Source organism: Oncorhynchus kisutch, unplaced genomic scaffold (genome assembly GCF_002021735.2).
Source record: "Oncorhynchus kisutch isolate 150728-3 unplaced genomic scaffold, Okis_V2 scaffold503, whole genome shotgun sequence".
NCBI lineage: Eukaryota > Metazoa > Chordata > Actinopteri > Salmoniformes > Salmonidae > Oncorhynchus > Oncorhynchus kisutch.
In genome coordinates this window covers 164,134-182,670 of record NW_022262448.1, presented here as the reverse complement: position 1 = coordinate 182,670, position 18,537 = coordinate 164,134, and the positions used below count along the sequence as shown (strand labels likewise).

Sequence of the window (18,537 nt, the reverse complement as noted above, 5' to 3'; positions counted from 1 at the left end):
AGTATCATACACATCAACCTACACAGATCTACTAGACATGTAATATCTTGACTACATTTTCTAACATCCGTGGCATTGGCTCACAGGCAAACAAAACCAAACAAATGGTTGCTTGAACCTGTTTCTTGAATTCTAAACATCAGACATTTGAAATCTCTATTTTTGACCTTCATAATACCTCTTATGGCAGTAACTTTACAAGCACTAATCATGGTCCATTTAGACTGAGAACAGTGTCTAGTTACAGTAAGGGCTACAATAAGTATAGCCAGTTAGAATTGTTACGGTTTAAGACATTATAGGAAAAGATCAGTCTTTATGCGGCTGAAAGAAAAGGAATATAACATATATTATTTACAGGAAACTTAATCTACATCCTGAGATGAAGCTGCGTGGGAAAAGGAAATGGGGTTGGTGAAATAGTGTTCTGTCATGTGGACAAAGGAACTCAAAAGGTGTGATGATATTAATTATCAAAAATGTCGATCCGAATGTGTAAACAGTCAAGAATTATTCGCAAGGAAGGTGGCTCCTTTTGAATATAAAAGTGGATGGAAAAAATAGATCATCGATATTGTCACGTTCTGACCTTTATTTCCTGTGTTCTGTATTTAGTTAGTATGGTCAGGGCGTGAGTTGGGTGGGCAGTCTATGTTTGATTTTCTATGATTTGGGGTTTTCTATGTTTCGGCCTAGTATGGTTCTCAATCAGAGGCAGGTGTCATTAGTTGTCTCTGATTGAGAATCATACTTAGGTAGCCTGGGTGTCACTGTGTGTTTGTGGGTGATTGTTCCTGTCTTTGTGTTTGCACCAGATGGGACTGTTTTAGGTTTTCTCACATTTGTTGTTTTTGTTAGTTATCTCATGTGTAGTTTCTTTATAAATTAAAGAATATGAATAGGTAATCACTCATCACCGTGCCCTTACGGAGATCACAAATATTATGGACTAACAACCCCTGACCTATTACGATATACATGGAGGAGACATAATTAATCTAGTCGTCTTGACTACTTTCTTGTCTCTTTCTCTCTCACATCAAAGGTTAAACAAGTATTGATAGGAGACAGAATGTGATCAGACCATCATCTAATTGGCCTTCATGTGGATGGGGATATTGAAATTGTATCAAAGTCTACTGCAGGACAATTTATTCTTAAATAAGACTAAATAATTTACAACCGTTTTTTTCCCATTACAATATAGGTTCAGCAAATCCCCTTATCGTTTGGGATACCTTTAAATGTAGCTTTCAGAGGTCATTCAATTCAACATTCATCAATAATAATTTAAAAAAAAGTTGTTTCTGTCTAAAGAGACAAGACTAACAATGGAAATACATGAATCTATAGTTCAGGTAGACCGCAATAAAGACAATACTACAGAGATACAAAATAGGTTAGAGAAAAAAAACAAAAAAGAACTTGAGGAACTTATTCCAAAAACGATCTAATGTAATCTATTACAAAAATAAAGCAAATGCACCAAATTCTGCACTTCCTGAATCTCCAACACAGCAACTGTTACGAATCCCTTTTGGCCCGACAGTCTAGGGTGGGATGGTAATGAGACCCGTAACATAACTCATGCAAATTATTATTGTGACAAAGTAAAAGGGTGAACGAAATAACCACGACAACAGAGAAAAGAACACAGGATACCTGTATCCGTAACAGCAACCCTAACAAAAATAATTGGCAGAAACTTATTAAAGACAAAGTCATCTATGATTCTCCAAATTATATTTTAAAAGAGGAAGCTAAATATTTTAAGTAGATATGTTCTTTTCCGTCTCATGCTCTGAATGATGACTACTGTAAGGAATTCTTTCCCTCAAAAAAAAAAAAATGGAAAATTAACAAATGCACAGAAAGACCATTGCGAGGGCCAAATTACAGAGGAATAATTTTTTGAGGCTAGTAAATCCTTTTAGTGTGGAAAACCCCCAGAGCTTGATGGCATACAGGTAGAGGTATATCAAGCCTTCTTTGATATACTCAAAGCTCCATTGTTAGCTTGTTTTAACTAGTCCATATAGAAATGGGAGTCTGTCAGGTACTCAGCAGGAAGGTCTGATTTCACTATTATTAAAACAAGACCCAGATGGCAAATACAAAGACCCAGTCTGTCTAAAAAAAAAATGGAGGCATCTTACACATCAATATTGTGATGCAAAAAATACTAGCGAAAAGCATAGCACTCCGAATTAAAAAAGGGTTTTACCAGGTATTGTTCATCCTGATAAGACAGGTTTTTAACATGGACGATACATTGGAGATAAAATACGACAACTACTAGAAATAATAGAGCACCATGAAACATCTAAGAAGTCAGGCCTGGTATTTATAGCGGATTTTGAAAAGGCCTCTTATTCAATAGGTAAAAGTTATGTGTAGCAACCCCAGCTGTGAAATAGTAAACAGTGGCTACTTCTCAGAGAGTGTTGAATTGTCAAGAGTTAAACAAGGGTGTCCTCTGTCAACACATCTATTCGTTACGGCCATCTAAATGCTAGCTATTAAAATCAGATCAAATAACAACTGTAGTGGCTTCCTTACATATTGACCACAGCCACTGCCCAAACCTGAAGCAGTGTTGTTTCGGATGCGTACAGTCCACATTTAAAGTTCCCAACCGGCAAAAAACATCCAATGAGATCCAGGGATATGGTGCAACAAAAAGGTTTATTCTTCTTATATCTAACAAATAAATGATTCTCCAATCAACTTAAAAGCATAGATTACTTGATGTGAAAATTACATAAGACGGCCTGTTCATATGTCTGAATGGTCAAAAGACTATACCGCACCCGCGTCTAGCTAGGACTCCCCTCACCCCTCACCCCGAAGTCCCAACTTCCTGCCTTACTCCTATCACTAACACACTTACCACAGTACAATGAATGGGCGAGAGGGGAGGGGGAGGAGCCAAACACAAAGTTACTAATAAAGGAATATATCTCAATCAGATAAATGTCAATCATAAAAGGTACCTAATACTAATACACCATATACATTCATATTTCATATATTTCATAAAAGGTACCTAATACTAATACACCATATACATTCACATTTCATATATTTACACACACGTACATGGAGCTCTTGTATGTTCGGTTTTTTATACCAACATGTCCAAATCGGCTCTAACATCATAAATCATGACATCATAACAACAACATTAGAGGATTCTAACATCATAAATCATGACATCATAACAACAACATTAGAGGATTCTAACATCATAAATCATGACATCATAACAACAACATTAAAGCATTCTAACATCATAAATCATGACATCATAACAACAACATTAAAGCATTCTAACATCATAAATCATGACATCATAACAACAACATTAGACGATTAGAAATCCAAGGCTTAAAAAACAAAAAGGTGCCGATGACTCAAGTTTTATATTAAGTCCTCAAGCTGTCTCACTGTCTCATTGAAGATAACTTTTATGACAAGTCTACAATATTGCGTATTGGACCTTTACCAAAAACAGCTTTTACATGATCCTGTAGTTTACCTGTAAAATGGGCTGATGGTGAAGTAGACATACTTGGTATTCATTTCACAAAATATATATATATATATAAATGGTTTGAGTCCTCGATTTGACTTGTTGGAAGATCTGTCGACATCCCTATGGGCGGGACGCTTGAGCCTGGTTGCTCCTGTGGGTCACTCTGGACAGGAGTCTTCTAGATGGCTGAATGTAATGTAAATGTTGAACGGCTTCGCTGCAGGTAGATTGTATGTTGTAATATTCCACAAGAAAACAAAAACAAACAAAAAAAAACATTGCTACTGGTTACAAATGCTAGCAGTGTTAAGTAGCAATTATCTGCTAGCTATCATGAAAATGGAGCAGAAAATGCTAGCAGTGTTAAGTAGCAATTAGCTGCTAGCCATCGTGAAAATGGAGCAGACAAATGCTAGCAGTGTTAAGTAGCAATTAGCTGCTAGCCATCATGAAAATGGAGCAGAAAATGCTAGCAGTGTTAAGTAGCAATTAGCTGCTAGCCATCGTGAAAATGGAGCAGACAAATGCTAGCAGTGTTAAGTAGCAATTAGCTGCTAGCCATCTTGAAAATGGAGCAGACAAATTCTAGCAGTGTTAAGTAGCAATTAGCTGCTAGCCATCGTGAAAATGGAGCAGACAAATGCTAGCAGTGTTAAGTAGCAATTAGCTGCTAGCCATCGTGAAAATGGAGCAGACAAATGCTAGCAGTGTTAAGTAGCAATTAGCTGCTAGCCATCGTGAAAATGGAGCAGACAAATGCTAGCAGTGTTAAGTAGCAATTAGCTGCTAGCCATCATGAAAATAGAGCAGACAAATGCTAGCAGTGTTTTATCCACAGCTGGGCACAAATGTTTATATTGTTAATCTTTAGTTTTTTTATATCCTCTTATGTTTCTTGTGTAGTAAATATTTCAGTTTTTGTTTTCATAGTTTTTTCCTGTGAAGCCCATTGTGTTCCACTCCATGTCTGAAATGTGCTGAATAAATATAGCTTGGTTAGATTTGATGTGAATTTAGGTCATGTGATCGGGAAAATATAGTTCCACACAATGGGAATGGTTCTCTAACTGTGTGTGATTCTTTCCACACTGGGACCAACTGTGTGATTTTTCCCCTGTGTGTTTCCTTCCCCTGTGTGTTTCCTTTTATGTGATTTTAGGTCATGTGATCGTGAATATCTCTTTCCGCACAAGGCGCAATGGTAAAGCTTCTTCCCGGCGTGTGTCTTCTCATGCTCCCTCATGTTATCTAACGACCTAAAGAATTTTCCACAATGGGAACAGGGGTAAGGCTTCTCCCCAGAGTGTATTTTCTTATGTTTGTTCAGGTTCCCTAAATGCAAAAAACACTTTCCACACTGGGAACAACTGTGTGGTTTTTCCCCTGTGTGTGTCCGCTCATGTGATCTCAGGTCATGTGATCGTAAGAAACTATTTCCACACTGAGAGCAATGGTAAGATTTCTCCCCGGTGTGCGTCATCTCATGCTTTTTTAAGTCTGATGACGTTGAAAATCTCTTTCCACAATTGGAGCAGTGGTAAGGCTTTTCTCCTGTGTGTTTCTTCTCGTGATCTTTCAGGTTCCCTAACTTGGTAAAATCCTTGCCACACAGGGAGCAATGGTAAGGTTTCTCCCCTGTGTGTGTCCTCTCATGCGTTTTCAGGTTACCTGACAACCTAAAATTCTTTCCACAATGGGAACAGGGGTAAGGCTTCTCTCCAGAGTGTATTCTCTTATGTTTGTTCAGGTTCCCTAAATGGGAAAAAAGCTTTCCACACTGTGAGCAATTGTGAGGTTTTTCCCCTGTGTGTGTCCTCTCATGTGATTTTAGGTCATGTGATCGTGAGAATCTATTTCCACACTGGGAGCATTGGAAGGGCTTTTCTCCAGTGTGTTTCCTTTCATGCTCTTTCAGCTTCCATAACCACTTAAAACTCATATTACACTGGGAGCAGTGGTGTTGCATCGCTGGGGTCTCAGGGTCTGGTTCCCCTGAAGGACTCTCTCTGCTGTCAGATGGAGAGTCTGGTCTCTCTCCTGCCAAAGACAAACAGAGTATTTAGTTAAACAGACAGACCTGACTGACCATTATAAAACTGTTTTCCTATGAGGTTTAATCCAGACTAGATCCTTCAAAATAAAATCATTATAAAATGCTGATTGGTTGATTATTATCATTATAAAATGCTGATTGGTTGATTGGTTGATTATTATTATTATTAATGCTGATTGGTTGATTATTATTATTATTATAAAATGAGTATTTAGTTAAACAGAATATTTAGTTAAACAGACAGACCTGACTGACCATTATAAAACTGTTTTCCTATGCGGTTTAATCCAGACTAGAGCCCTCATTATGAAACACAAAATGTGGATCCTGGATGCTGATTGGTTGATAGCTGTTAGTTATTCACGTTAATCCCGGGTAATGGCTGTTAACAGTTCCATTTGAATTATTTCTACACATCCACTGTCCCACAGCCCTGCCAGGAAATTCATCAACTAATCTCCACTGTTCCACAGCCCTGCCAGGAAATTCATAAACTAATCTCCACTGTCCCACAGCCCTGCCAGGAAATTCAGAAACTATTATCCACTAGAAAGACTCATTGAGACATTATTACCCCATGCTTTACAGCCTAGCATTTGGTTTGCAAATTGCAATTCAAAACTAATCTCCACTGTCCCACAGCCCAGCCAGGAAATTCATAAACTAATCTCCACTGTCCCACAGCCCTCCCAGGAAATTCATAAACTAATCTCCACTTAATGGCTAATTGTTGGTTTGCAACTAGAATGATACATGATGGGTTAAGATGGGGCTAGAATGGTACATGATGGGTTAAGATGGGGCTAGAATGGTACATGATGGGTTAAGATGGGGCTCGAATTGTACATAAGGGGTTAGGAGGGGGCCAGAATGGTACATAAGGGGTTAAATGGGGCTAGAATGGTACATACAGGGTTAATATGGGGCTAGAATGGTACATGATGGGTTAAGATGGGGCTAGAATGGTGCATACGGGGTTAAGATGGGAAATGGTACATACGGGTTAAGATGGGGCTAGAATGGTACATAAGGGGTTAATATGGGGCTAGAATGGTACATACGGGATTAAGGCGGGGCTAGACTGGTACATACGGGGTTATTAAGGTGGGTCTATAATGGTACATACGGGGTTTTCCAACAATATCAACTGGAACCTGTTTTACCATCATAATCAGTTAGAACCTGTTTTATACTATCATTATCAGTTAGAACCTGTTTTATACTATCATTATCAGTTAGAACCTGTTTTATACCATCATTATCAGTTAGAACCTGTTATACCATCATTATCAGTTAGAACCTGTTTATACCATCATTATCAGTTAGAACCTGTTATCCCATCATTATCAGTTAGAACCTGTTTTACCATCATTATCAGTTAGAACCTGTTTTATCATCATTATCAGTTAGAACCTGTTATACCATCATTATCAGTTAGAACCTGTTTTATACCATCATTATCAGTTAGAACCTGTTTTATCATCATTATCAGTTAGAACCTGTTATACCATCATTATCAGTTAGAACCTGTTTTATACCATCATTATCAGTTAGAACCTGTTTTATACCATCATTATCAGTTAGAACCTGTTTTACCATCATTATCAGTTAGAACCTGTTTAATACCATCATTATCAGTTAGAACCTGTTTTACCATCATTATCAGTTAGAACCTGTTTTATACCATCATTATCAGTTAGAACCATTACCAACTGGGACCGGTCTGTGTTTACCATCATTATCAACTGGGACCTGTCTGTGTTTACCATCATTATCAACTGGGACCGGTCTGTGTTTACCATCATTATCAACTGGGACCGGTCTGTGTTTACCATCATTATCAGTTAGAACCTGTTTTACCATCATTATCAGTTAGAACCTGTTTAATACCATCATTATCAGTTAGAACCTGTTTTATATCATCATTATTAGTTAGGACCATTACCAACTGGGACCGGTCTGTGTTTACCATCATTACCAACTGGGACCGGTCTGTGTTTAACATCATTACCAACTGGGACCGGTCTGTGTTTACCATCATTACCAACTGGGACCGGTCTGTGTTTACCATCATTACCAACTGGGACCGGCCTGTGTTTACCATCATTACCAACTGGGACCTGTCTGTGTTTATCATCATTATCAACTGGGAACGGTCTTTGTTACCATCATTACCAACTGGGACCGGTCTGTGTTTACCATCATTATCAACCGGGACCGGTCTGTGTTTACCATCATAACCAACTGGGACCGGTCTGTGTTTACCATCATTACCAACTGGGACCTGTCTGTGTTTATCATCATTATCAACTGGGAACGGTCTTTGTTACCATCATTACCAACTGGGACCTGTCTGTGTTTACCATCATTATCAACTGGGACCGGTCTGTGTTTACCATCATTATCAACCGGGACCGGTCTGTGTTTACCATCATAACCAACTGGGACCGGTCTGTGTTTACCATCATTACCAACTGGGACCTGTCTGTGTTTACCATCATTATCAACCGGGACCGGTCTGTGTTTACCATCATTATCAACCGGGACCGGTCTGTGTTTACCATCATTATCAACCGGGACCGGTCTGTGTTTACCATCATTATCAACCGGGACCGGTCTGTGTTTACCATCATTATCAACCGGGACCGGTCTGTGTTTACCATCATCTCTGTAGGAAGGACTGGTAGCTGATTATACAGCTGAACCCATAACCATAAAGGACTGGTTTATCCTGTACAGCTGAACCCATAACCATAAAGGACTGGTTTATCCTGTACAGCTGAACCCATAACCATAAAGGACTGGTTTATCCTGTACAGCTGAACCCATAACCATAAAGGACTGGTTTATTATACAGCTGAACCCATAACCATAAAGGACTGGTTTATCCTGTACAGCTGAACCCATAACCATAAAGGACTGGTTTATTATACAGCTGAACCCATAACCATAAAGGACTGGTTTATTATACAGCTGAACCCATAACCATAAAGGACTGGTTTATCCTGTACAGCTGAACCCATAACCACAAAGGACTGGTTTATCCTGTACAGCTGAACCCATAACCACAAAGGACTGGTTTATCCTGTACAGCTGAACCCATAACCATAAAGGACTGGTTTATCCTGTACAGCTGAACCCATAACCATAAAGGACTGGTTTATTATACAGCTGAACCCATAACCATAAAGGACTGGTTTATTATACAGCTGAACCCATAACCATAAAGGACTGGTTTATCCTGTACAGCTGAACCCATAACCATAAAGGACTGGTTTATTATACAGCTGAACCCATAACCACAAAGGACTGGTTTATTATACAGCTGAACCCATAACCACAAAGGACTGGTTTATTATACAGCTGAACCCATAACCATAAAGGACTGGTTTATTATACAGCTGAACCCATAACCATAAAGGACTGGTTTATCCTGTACAGCTGAACCCATAACCATAAAGGACTGGTTTATTATACAGCTGAACCCATAACCATAAAGGACTGGTTTATTATACAGTTGAACCCATAACCATAAAGGACTGGTTTATCCTGTACAGCTGAACCCATAACCATAAAGGACTGGTTTATCCTGTACAGCTGAACCCATAACCATAAAGGACTGGTTTATTATACAGCTGAACCCATAACCACAAAGGACTGGTTTATCCTGTACAGCTGAACCCATAACCATAAAGGACTGGTTTATTATACAGCTGAACCCATAACCATAAAGGACTGGTTTATCCTGTACAGCTGAACCCATAACCATAAAGGACTGGTTTATTATACAGCTGAACCCATAACCACAAAGGACTGGTTTATCCTGTACAGCTGAACCCATAACCATAAAGGACTGGTTTATTATACAGCTGAACCCATAACCACAAAGGACTGGTTTATTATACAGCTGAACCCATAACCATAAAGGACTGGTTTATCCTGTACAGCTGAACCCATAACCATAAAGGACTGGTTTATTATACAGCTGAACCCATAACCATAAAGGACTGGTTTATTATACAGCTGAACCCATAACCATAAAGGACTGGTTTATCCTGTACAGCTGAACCCATAACCATAAAGGACTGGTTTATCCTGTACAGCTGAACTCATAACCATAAAGGACTGGTTTATTATACAGCTGAACCCATAACCACAAAGGACTGGTTTATTATACAGCTGAACCCATAACCATAAAGGACTGGTTTATCCTGTACAGCTGAACCCATAACCACAAAGGACTGGTTTATCCTGTACAGCTGAACCCATAACCATAAAGGACTGGTTTATTATACAGCTGAACCCATAACCATAAAGGACTGGTTTATCCTGTACAGCTGAACCCATAACCATAAAGGACTGGTTTATTATACAGCTGAACCCATAACCACAAAGGACTGGTTTATTATACAGCTGAACCCATAACCATAAAGGACTGGTTTATTATACAGCTGAACCCATAACCACAAAGGACTGGTTTATTATACAGTTGAACCCATAACCATAAAGGACTGGTTTATTATACAGCTGAACCCATAACCATAAAGGACTGGTTTATCCTGTACAGCTGAACCCATAACCATAAAGGACTGGTTTATTATACAGCTGAACTCATAACCACAAAGGACTGGTTTATCCTGTACAGCTGAACCCATAACCATAAAGGACTGGTTTATCCTGTACAGCTGAACCCATAACCATAAAGGACTGGTTTATTATACAGCTGAACCCATAACCATAAAGGACTGGTTTATTATACAGCTGAACCCATAACCATAAAGGACTGGTTTATTATACAGCTGAACCCATAACCATAAAGGACTGGTTTATTATACAGCTGAACCCATAACCACAAAGGACTGGTTTATCCTGTACAGCTGAACCCATAACCATAAAGGACTGGTTTATCCTGTACAGCTGAACCCATAACCACAAAGGACTGGTTTATCCTGTACAGCTGAACCCATAACCACAAAGGACTGGTTTATCCTGTACAGCTGAACCCATAACCATAAAGGACTGGTTTATCCTGTACAGCTGAACCCATAACCATAAAGGACTGGTTTATTATACAGCTGAACCCATAACCATAAAGGACTGGTTTATCCTGTACAGCTGAACTCATAACCACAAAGGACTGGTTTATCCTGTACAGCTGAACCCATAACCATAAAGGACTGGTTTATCCTGTACAGCTGAACCCATAACCATAAAGGACTGGTTTATTATACAGCTGAACCCATAACCACAAAGGACTGGTTTATCCTGTACAGCTGAACCCATAACCATAAAGGACTGGTTTATCCTGTACAGCTGAACCCATAACCATAAAGGACTGGTTTATTATACAGCTGAACCCATAACCATAAAGGACTGGTTTATCCTGTACAGCTGAACCCATAACCATAAAGGACTGGTTTATCCTGTACAGCTGAACCCATAACCATAAAGGACTGGTTTATCCTGTACAGCTGAACCCATAACCATAAAGGACTGGTTTATCCTGTACAGCTGAACCCATAACCATAAAGGACTGGTTTATCCTGTACAGCTGAACCCATAACCATAAAGGACTGGTTTATTATACAGCTGAACCCATAACCATAAAGGACTGGTTTATCCTGTACAGCTGAACCCATAACCATAAAGGACTGGTTTATTATACAGCTGAACTCATAACCATAAAGGACTGGTTTATTATACAGCTGAACCCATAACCATAAAGGACTGGTTTATTATACAGCTGAACCCATAACCATAAAGGACTGGTTTATTATACAGCTGAACCCATAACCATAAAGGACTGGTTTATTATACAGCTGAACCCATAACCATAAAGGACTGGTTTATTATACAGCTGAACCCATAACCATAAAGGACTGGTTTATCCTGTACAGCTGAACCCATAACCATAAAGGACTGGTTTATCCTGTACAGCTGAACCCATAACCACAAAGGACTGGTTTATTATACAGCTGAACCCATAACCATAAAGGACTGGTTTATTATACAGCTGAACCCATAACCATAAAGGACTGGTTTATCCTGTACAGCTGAACCCATAACCATAAAGGACTGGTTTATTATACAGCTGAACCCATAACCACAAAGGACTGGTTTATTATACAGCTGAACCCATAACCATAAAGGACTGGTTTATTATACAGCTGAACCCATAACCACAAAGGACTGGTTTATTATACAGCTGAACCCATAACCATAAAGGACTGGTTTATTATACAGCTGAACCCATAACCACAAAGGACTGGTTTATTATACAGCTGAACCCATAACCATAAAGGACTGGTTTATTATACAGCTGAACCCATAACCATAAAGGACTGGTTTATTATACAGCTGAACCCATAACCATAAAGGACTGGTTTATTATACAGCTGAACCCATAACCACAAAGGACTGGTTTATTATACAGCTGAACCCATAACCATAAAGGACTGGTTTATCCTGTACAGCTGAACCCATAACCATAAAGGACTGGTTTATTATACAGCTGAACCCATAACCATAAAGGACTGGTTTATTATACAGCTGAACCCATAACCATAAAGGACTGGTTTATTATACAGCTGAACCCATAACCATAAAGGACTGGTTTATTATACAGCTGAACCCATAACCATAAAGGACTGGTTTATTATACAGCTGAACCCATAACCATAAAGGACTGGTTTATCCTGTACAGCTGAACCCATAACCATAAAGGACTGGTTTATCCTGTACAGCTGAACCCATAACCATAAAGGACTGGTTTATCCTGTACAGCTGAACCCATAACCACAAAGGACTGGTTTATCCTGTACAGCTGAACCCATAACCATTAAGGACTGGTTTATCCTGTACAGCTGAACCCATAACCATAAAGGACTGGTTTATCCTGTACAGCTGAACCCATAACCATAAAGGACTGGTTTATTATACAGCTGAACCCATAACCATAAAGGACTGGTTTATTATACAGCTGAACCCATAACCATAAAGGACTGGTTTATCCTGTACAGCTGAACCCATAACCATAAAGGACTGGTTTATTATACAGCTGAACCCATAACCACAAAGGACTGGTTTATTATACAGCTGAACCCATAACCATAAAGGACTGGTTTATTATACAGCTGAACCCATAACCATAAAGGACTGGTTTATTATACAGCTGAACCCATAACCATAAAGGACTGGTTTATTATACAGCTGAACCCATAACCATAAAGGACTGGTTTATTATACAGCTGAACCCATAACCATAAAGGACTGGTTTATTATACAGCTGAACCCATAACCACAAAGGACTGGTTTATTATACAGCTGAACCCATAACCATAAAGGACTGGTTTATCCTGTACAGCTGAACCCATAACCATAAAGGACTGGTTTATTATACAGCTGAACCCATAACCATAAAGGACTGGTTTATCCTGTACAGCTGAACCCATAACCATAAAGGACTGGTTTATTATACAGCTGAACCCATAACCATAAAGGACTGGTTTATTATACAGCTGAACCCATAACCATAAAGGACTGGTTTATTATACAGCTGAACCCATAACCATAAAGGACTGGTTTATCCTGTACAGCTGAACCCATAACCATAAAGGACTGGTTTATTATACAGCTGAACCCATAACCATAAAGGACTGGTTTATTATACAGCTGAACCCATAACCATAAAGGACTGGTTTATCCTGTACAGCTGAACCCATAACCATAAAGGACTGGTTTATTATACAGCTGAACCCATAGCCATAAAGGACTGGTTTATCCTGTACAGCTGAACCCATAACCATAAAGGACTGGTTTATTATACAGCTGAACCCATAACCATAAAGGACTGGTTTATCCTGTACAGCTGAACCCATAACCATAAAGGACTGGTTTATCCTGTACAGCTGAACCCATAACCATAAAGGACTGGTTTATTATACAGCTGAACCCATAGCCATAAAGGACTGGTTTATCCTGTACAGCTGAACCCATAACCATAAAGGACTGGTTTATTATACAGCTGAACCCATAACCATAAAGGACTGGTTTATCCTGTACAGCTGAACTCATAACCATAAAGGACTGGTTTATTATACAGCTGAACCCATAACCATAAAGGACTGGTTTATTATACAGCTGAACCCATAACCATAAAGGACTGGTTTATTATACAGCTGAACCCATAACCATAAAGGACTGGTTTATCCTGTACAGCTGAACCCATAACCATAAAGGACTGGTTTATTATACAGCTGAACCCATAACCATAAAGGACTGGTTTATCCTGTACAGCTGAACCCATAACCATAAAGGACTGGTTTATCCTGTACAGCTGAACCCATAACCATAAAGGACTGGTTTATCCTGTACAGCTGAACCCATAACCATAAAGGACTGGTTTATTATACAGCTGAACCCATAACCATAAAGGACTGGTTTATCCTGTACAGCTGAACCCATAACCATAAAGGACTGGTTTATCCTGTACAGCTGAACCCATAACCATAAAGGACTGGTTTATCCTGTACAGCTGAACCCATAACCATAAAGGACTGGTTTATTATACAGCTGAACCCATAACCATAAAGGACTGGTTTATTATACAGCTGAACCCATAACCATAAAGGACTGGTTTATCCTGTACAGCTGAACCCATAACCACAAAGGACTGGTTTATCCTGTACAGCTGAACCCATAACCACAAAGGACTGGTTTATCCTGTACAGCTGAACCCATAACCACAAAGGACTGGTTTATCCTGTACAGCTGAACTCATAACCATAAAGGACTGGTTTATTATACAGCTGAACCCATAACCATAAAGGACTGGTTTATCCTGTACAGCTGAACCCATAACCATAAAGGACTGGTTTATCCTGTACAGCTGAACCCATAACCATAAAGGACTGGTTTATCCTGTACAGCTGAACCCATAACCATAAAGGACTGGTTTATCCTGTACAGCTGAACCCATAACCATAAAGGACTGGTTTATCCTGTACAGCTGAACCCATAACCATAAAGGACTGGTTTATTATACAGCTGAACCCATAACCATAAAGGACTGGTTTATTATACAGCTGAACCCATAACCATAAAGGACTGGTTTATCCTGTACAGCTGAACCCATAACCATAAAGGACTGGTTTATCCTGTACAGCTGAACCCATAACCATAAAGGACTGGTTTATCCTGTACAGCTGAACCCATAACCATAAAGGACTGGTTTATCCTGTACAGCTGAACCCATAACCACAAAGGACTGGTTTATTATACAGCTGAACCCATAACCATAAAGGACTGGTTTATCCTGTACAGCTGAACCCATAACCATAAAGGACTGGTTTATTATACAGCTGAACCCATAACCATAAAGGACTGGTTTATTATACAGCTGAACCCATAACCATAAAGGACTGGTTTATTATACAGCTGAACCCATAACCATAAAGGACTGGTTTATTATACAGCTGAACCCATAACCATAAAGGACTGGTTTATCCTGTACAGCTGAACCCATAACCATAAAGGACTGGTTTATTATACAGCTGAACCCATAACCATAAAGGACTGGTTTATCCTGTACAGCTGAACCCATAACCATAAAGGACTGGTTTATCCTGTACAGCTGAACCCATAACCACAAAGGACTGGTTTATCCTGTACAGCTGAACCCATAACCATAAAGGACTGGTTTATTATACAGCTGAACCCATAACCATAAAGGACTGGTTTATTATACAGCTGAACCCATAACCACAAAGGACTGGTTTATTATACAGCTGAACCCATAACCACAAAGGACTGGTTTATCCTGTACAGCTGAACCCATAACCACAAAGGACTGGTTTATCCTGTACAGCTGAACCCATAACCACAAAGGACTGGTTTATCCCATAAAGGAGGACCACTGTAGAAGACAAAATGTCAAAGTAGTGTCGTTCCGTGACATCAATAAATGTGAAGACTGTTATTTTATCAAATCAATTCTCTGTGTAATTATTATTACGTGATTAAACTAATCATTTAAACTTTAATTAACTAGGAAGTCGGGGGCACCACGGGAAAATCTTTAAAGAGACTATTTCCCAAATCGACAAGATGTTTTCATATCTTATCAAAACAATCGCTTAACGTACTGTATCGCATCAGTTCTCATTACTGAACATCGCAAACCTCAGATATCTGCACAAACCCTCGCATAAATAATGAATCAGCGATATACAAATTGGTTAAAGTATTTATTTACTAACTAACTAATCCAAGTCACAGAATAACATGAAAACACAGTCACGAGAATTTTCAATCCCAAAATGATGATAACTCAACTATTTTATAGCTTTGACCAAATCCCCAAGGTTTGTAAGTCCCTGGTTTAAAAAATAATTCGGCAAAGTCTCAGATTCTGCAAAAGGTTACTTCATTATTCGGAGAGCGCCCTGAAGTCAAAAATGAGAACACAGTCATTTTATAAACACACACACTACTACATTCATAGATAACTACACTCATGGAAATGGCTAATATCTTACATGAACTACGGCTCAATCGAAAATAAATGACATATTTACGAGTGTTGATGCCTTGCTCTGTGGTCGCCGGTTACTCTTGCTGGAGAGTCAATCGACAAAGGCTTTGGTTGTGTTATAATGGATACGTTAGGCGTACCCATGGTTGTCGCATAGAATACTGTAGGTGTTTTGGCGGTTGTCGGTATTCTTGTCCTAGGCTTCGTACATTTCTGGCTGCAGACTGGTAGTTTGATGGCCTAGGACTTCTTACTTCTGTAGTGAATCGATAGTCTCAGAGTTTAACTTCTTGGTGACTGGGGGGCAGTATTGAGTAGCTTGGATGAATAAGGTGCCCAGAGTAGCTGCCTGCTACTTAGCCATAAAAGCTAGAATATGCATATAATTAGTATATTTGGATAGAAAACACTCTGAAGTTTCTACAACTGTTTGAATGATGTCTGTGAGTATAACAGAACTCATATGGCAGGCGAAAACCTGAGGACAAATCCAACCAGGAAGTGGGAAATCTGAGGTTGGTCATTTCTCAACACATTCCCTATTGAAGATACAGTGGGATATTGATCACGTTGCACTTCCTAAGGCATCCACTAGATGTCAACAGTCTTTAGAAACTTGTTTGAGGCTTCTACTGTAAAGGAGGGGCTCGTAAGGGCTATTTGAGTCAGTGGTCTGGCAGAGTGCCACAAGCTTGTGACGCTCGTTCACGTGAGAGGTAGCTCGCGTTCCATTGCATTTCTACAGACAAAGGAATTCTCTGGTTGGAACATTATTGAAGTTTTATGTTAAAAACATCCTTAAGATTGATTCTATACATCGTTTGACATGTTTCTATGGACTGTAACGGAACTTTTTGACATTTCGTCTGCTCCTAGTGAACGCGCTTCGTGACTTTGGATTTGTTTCCAAAACACGCTAACAAAAGTAGCTATTTGGACATAAATGATGGACATTATCGAACAAATCAAACATTTATTGTGGAATAGTGATTCCTGGGAGTGCATTCTGATGAAGATCATCAAAGGTAAGTGAATATTTATAATGTTATTTCTGACTAATGTTGACTATCCAATATGGCGGATATCTATTTGGCTTGTTTGGTCTCTGAGCGCTGTAGTCACATTATTGCATGGTTTGCTTTCTACTTAAAAATAATTGAAATCTGACACAGCGGTTGCATTTAGAAGTTTATCTAAAGTTCCATGTATAATAGTTGTATCTTTCATCAATGTTTATTATGAGTATTTCTGTGAATTGATGTGGCTCTCTGCAAAATCGTCGCATGTTTTAGAAATACTGAACATAACACGCCTATGTAAAATAAGATCTTTGGATATAAAGATGCACTTTATCGAACAAAACATACATGTATTGTGTAACATGAAGTCATCTGATGAAGATCATGAAAGGTTAGTGATTAATTTGATCTATATTCCTGTTTTTTGTGACACCTCTCTTTGGCTGGAAAAATGGCTGTGTTTTTCTGTGACTTGGTGGTGACCTAACAATCGTTTGTGGAGCTTTCGCCGTAAAGCATTTTTGAAATCAGACACTGCGGCTGGATTAACGAGAATTGTATCTTTAAAATGGTGTAAAATACTTGTATGCTTGAGGAATTTTAATTATGACATTTTTGTTGTTTTGAATTTGGTGCCCTGCACTTTCACTGCCTGTTGGCAGGGTGGGACGCTACCGTCCCGAATATCCCAGAGAGGTGAACCATTTCCAGCCGTGTAGCCAATGCTCCACACTGTATAGTCTTGTCCTTTGGTAGAGTTGTCGTGCCAACCATTTCAACTTGTAGCTGCCGCTTCATATTTTCGGTCTTAGAAATTCACCATTTGCAACCTTAGCTTACGTTTGCGTGGTCTGATGTAAATTTCTGTCAGAAGTGGGTTTTATATACTTCTGAGAACAGGGTGGTCCATGCGCCACCATAATGTCTATGCTCACGTGACCGTGGCCCCTGATTTGGTTAACTTGACATGAAAACCCATATTTTATCATATAGAAGGTTGACATCACAATACATCTTTTCACAAATAGTTTCATGTTTAATTACATACGTTTCACAATATGTAGATGGAACCCCCATAATTCAGAAGTGGAACACAACCACAGACACAGTAATGACTGTTTCCTGTCCTTCATGAGATCGTCAAATAAAACACACTCGTCATGACTGTCCCTTAAGTGTCCACAGACCACTCCCACATTCTCAAAAATGTAAATATTGTTTAATTATTCAAACTTTTGATTGTCCAAGGGTCTCTCCGTGTTCCACGGTTTACATTCCAATCTCGAACACTACAGGCCATAGGGGCACCGTATTTGATGACCGACCATAAAACAGACAACTTCCCGCTCTCCCCCCTCTACGAGAGAGACCCACTGTAACCTGATCCTTCAGATCGCCA

General features: G+C 39.2%; 1 protein-coding gene across 1 annotated transcript in view; it reads right to left on the bottom strand.

The window, feature by feature from the left end:
- Nucleotides 1–2,666: 2,666 nt before the first annotated feature.
- Nucleotides 2,667–18,537, bottom strand: part of LOC109876987 (zinc finger protein 391-like) — a 33,237-nt gene continuing 17,366 nt past the window's right edge. The window contains exon 2 of the mRNA XM_031815705.1: nucleotides 2,667–5,572. Coding sequence (XP_031671565.1) covers nucleotides 4,599–5,572 — 974 coding nt within the window. The 3' untranslated portion in view covers nucleotides 2,667–4,598. The remainder of the gene's footprint in view (nucleotides 5,573–18,537) is intronic.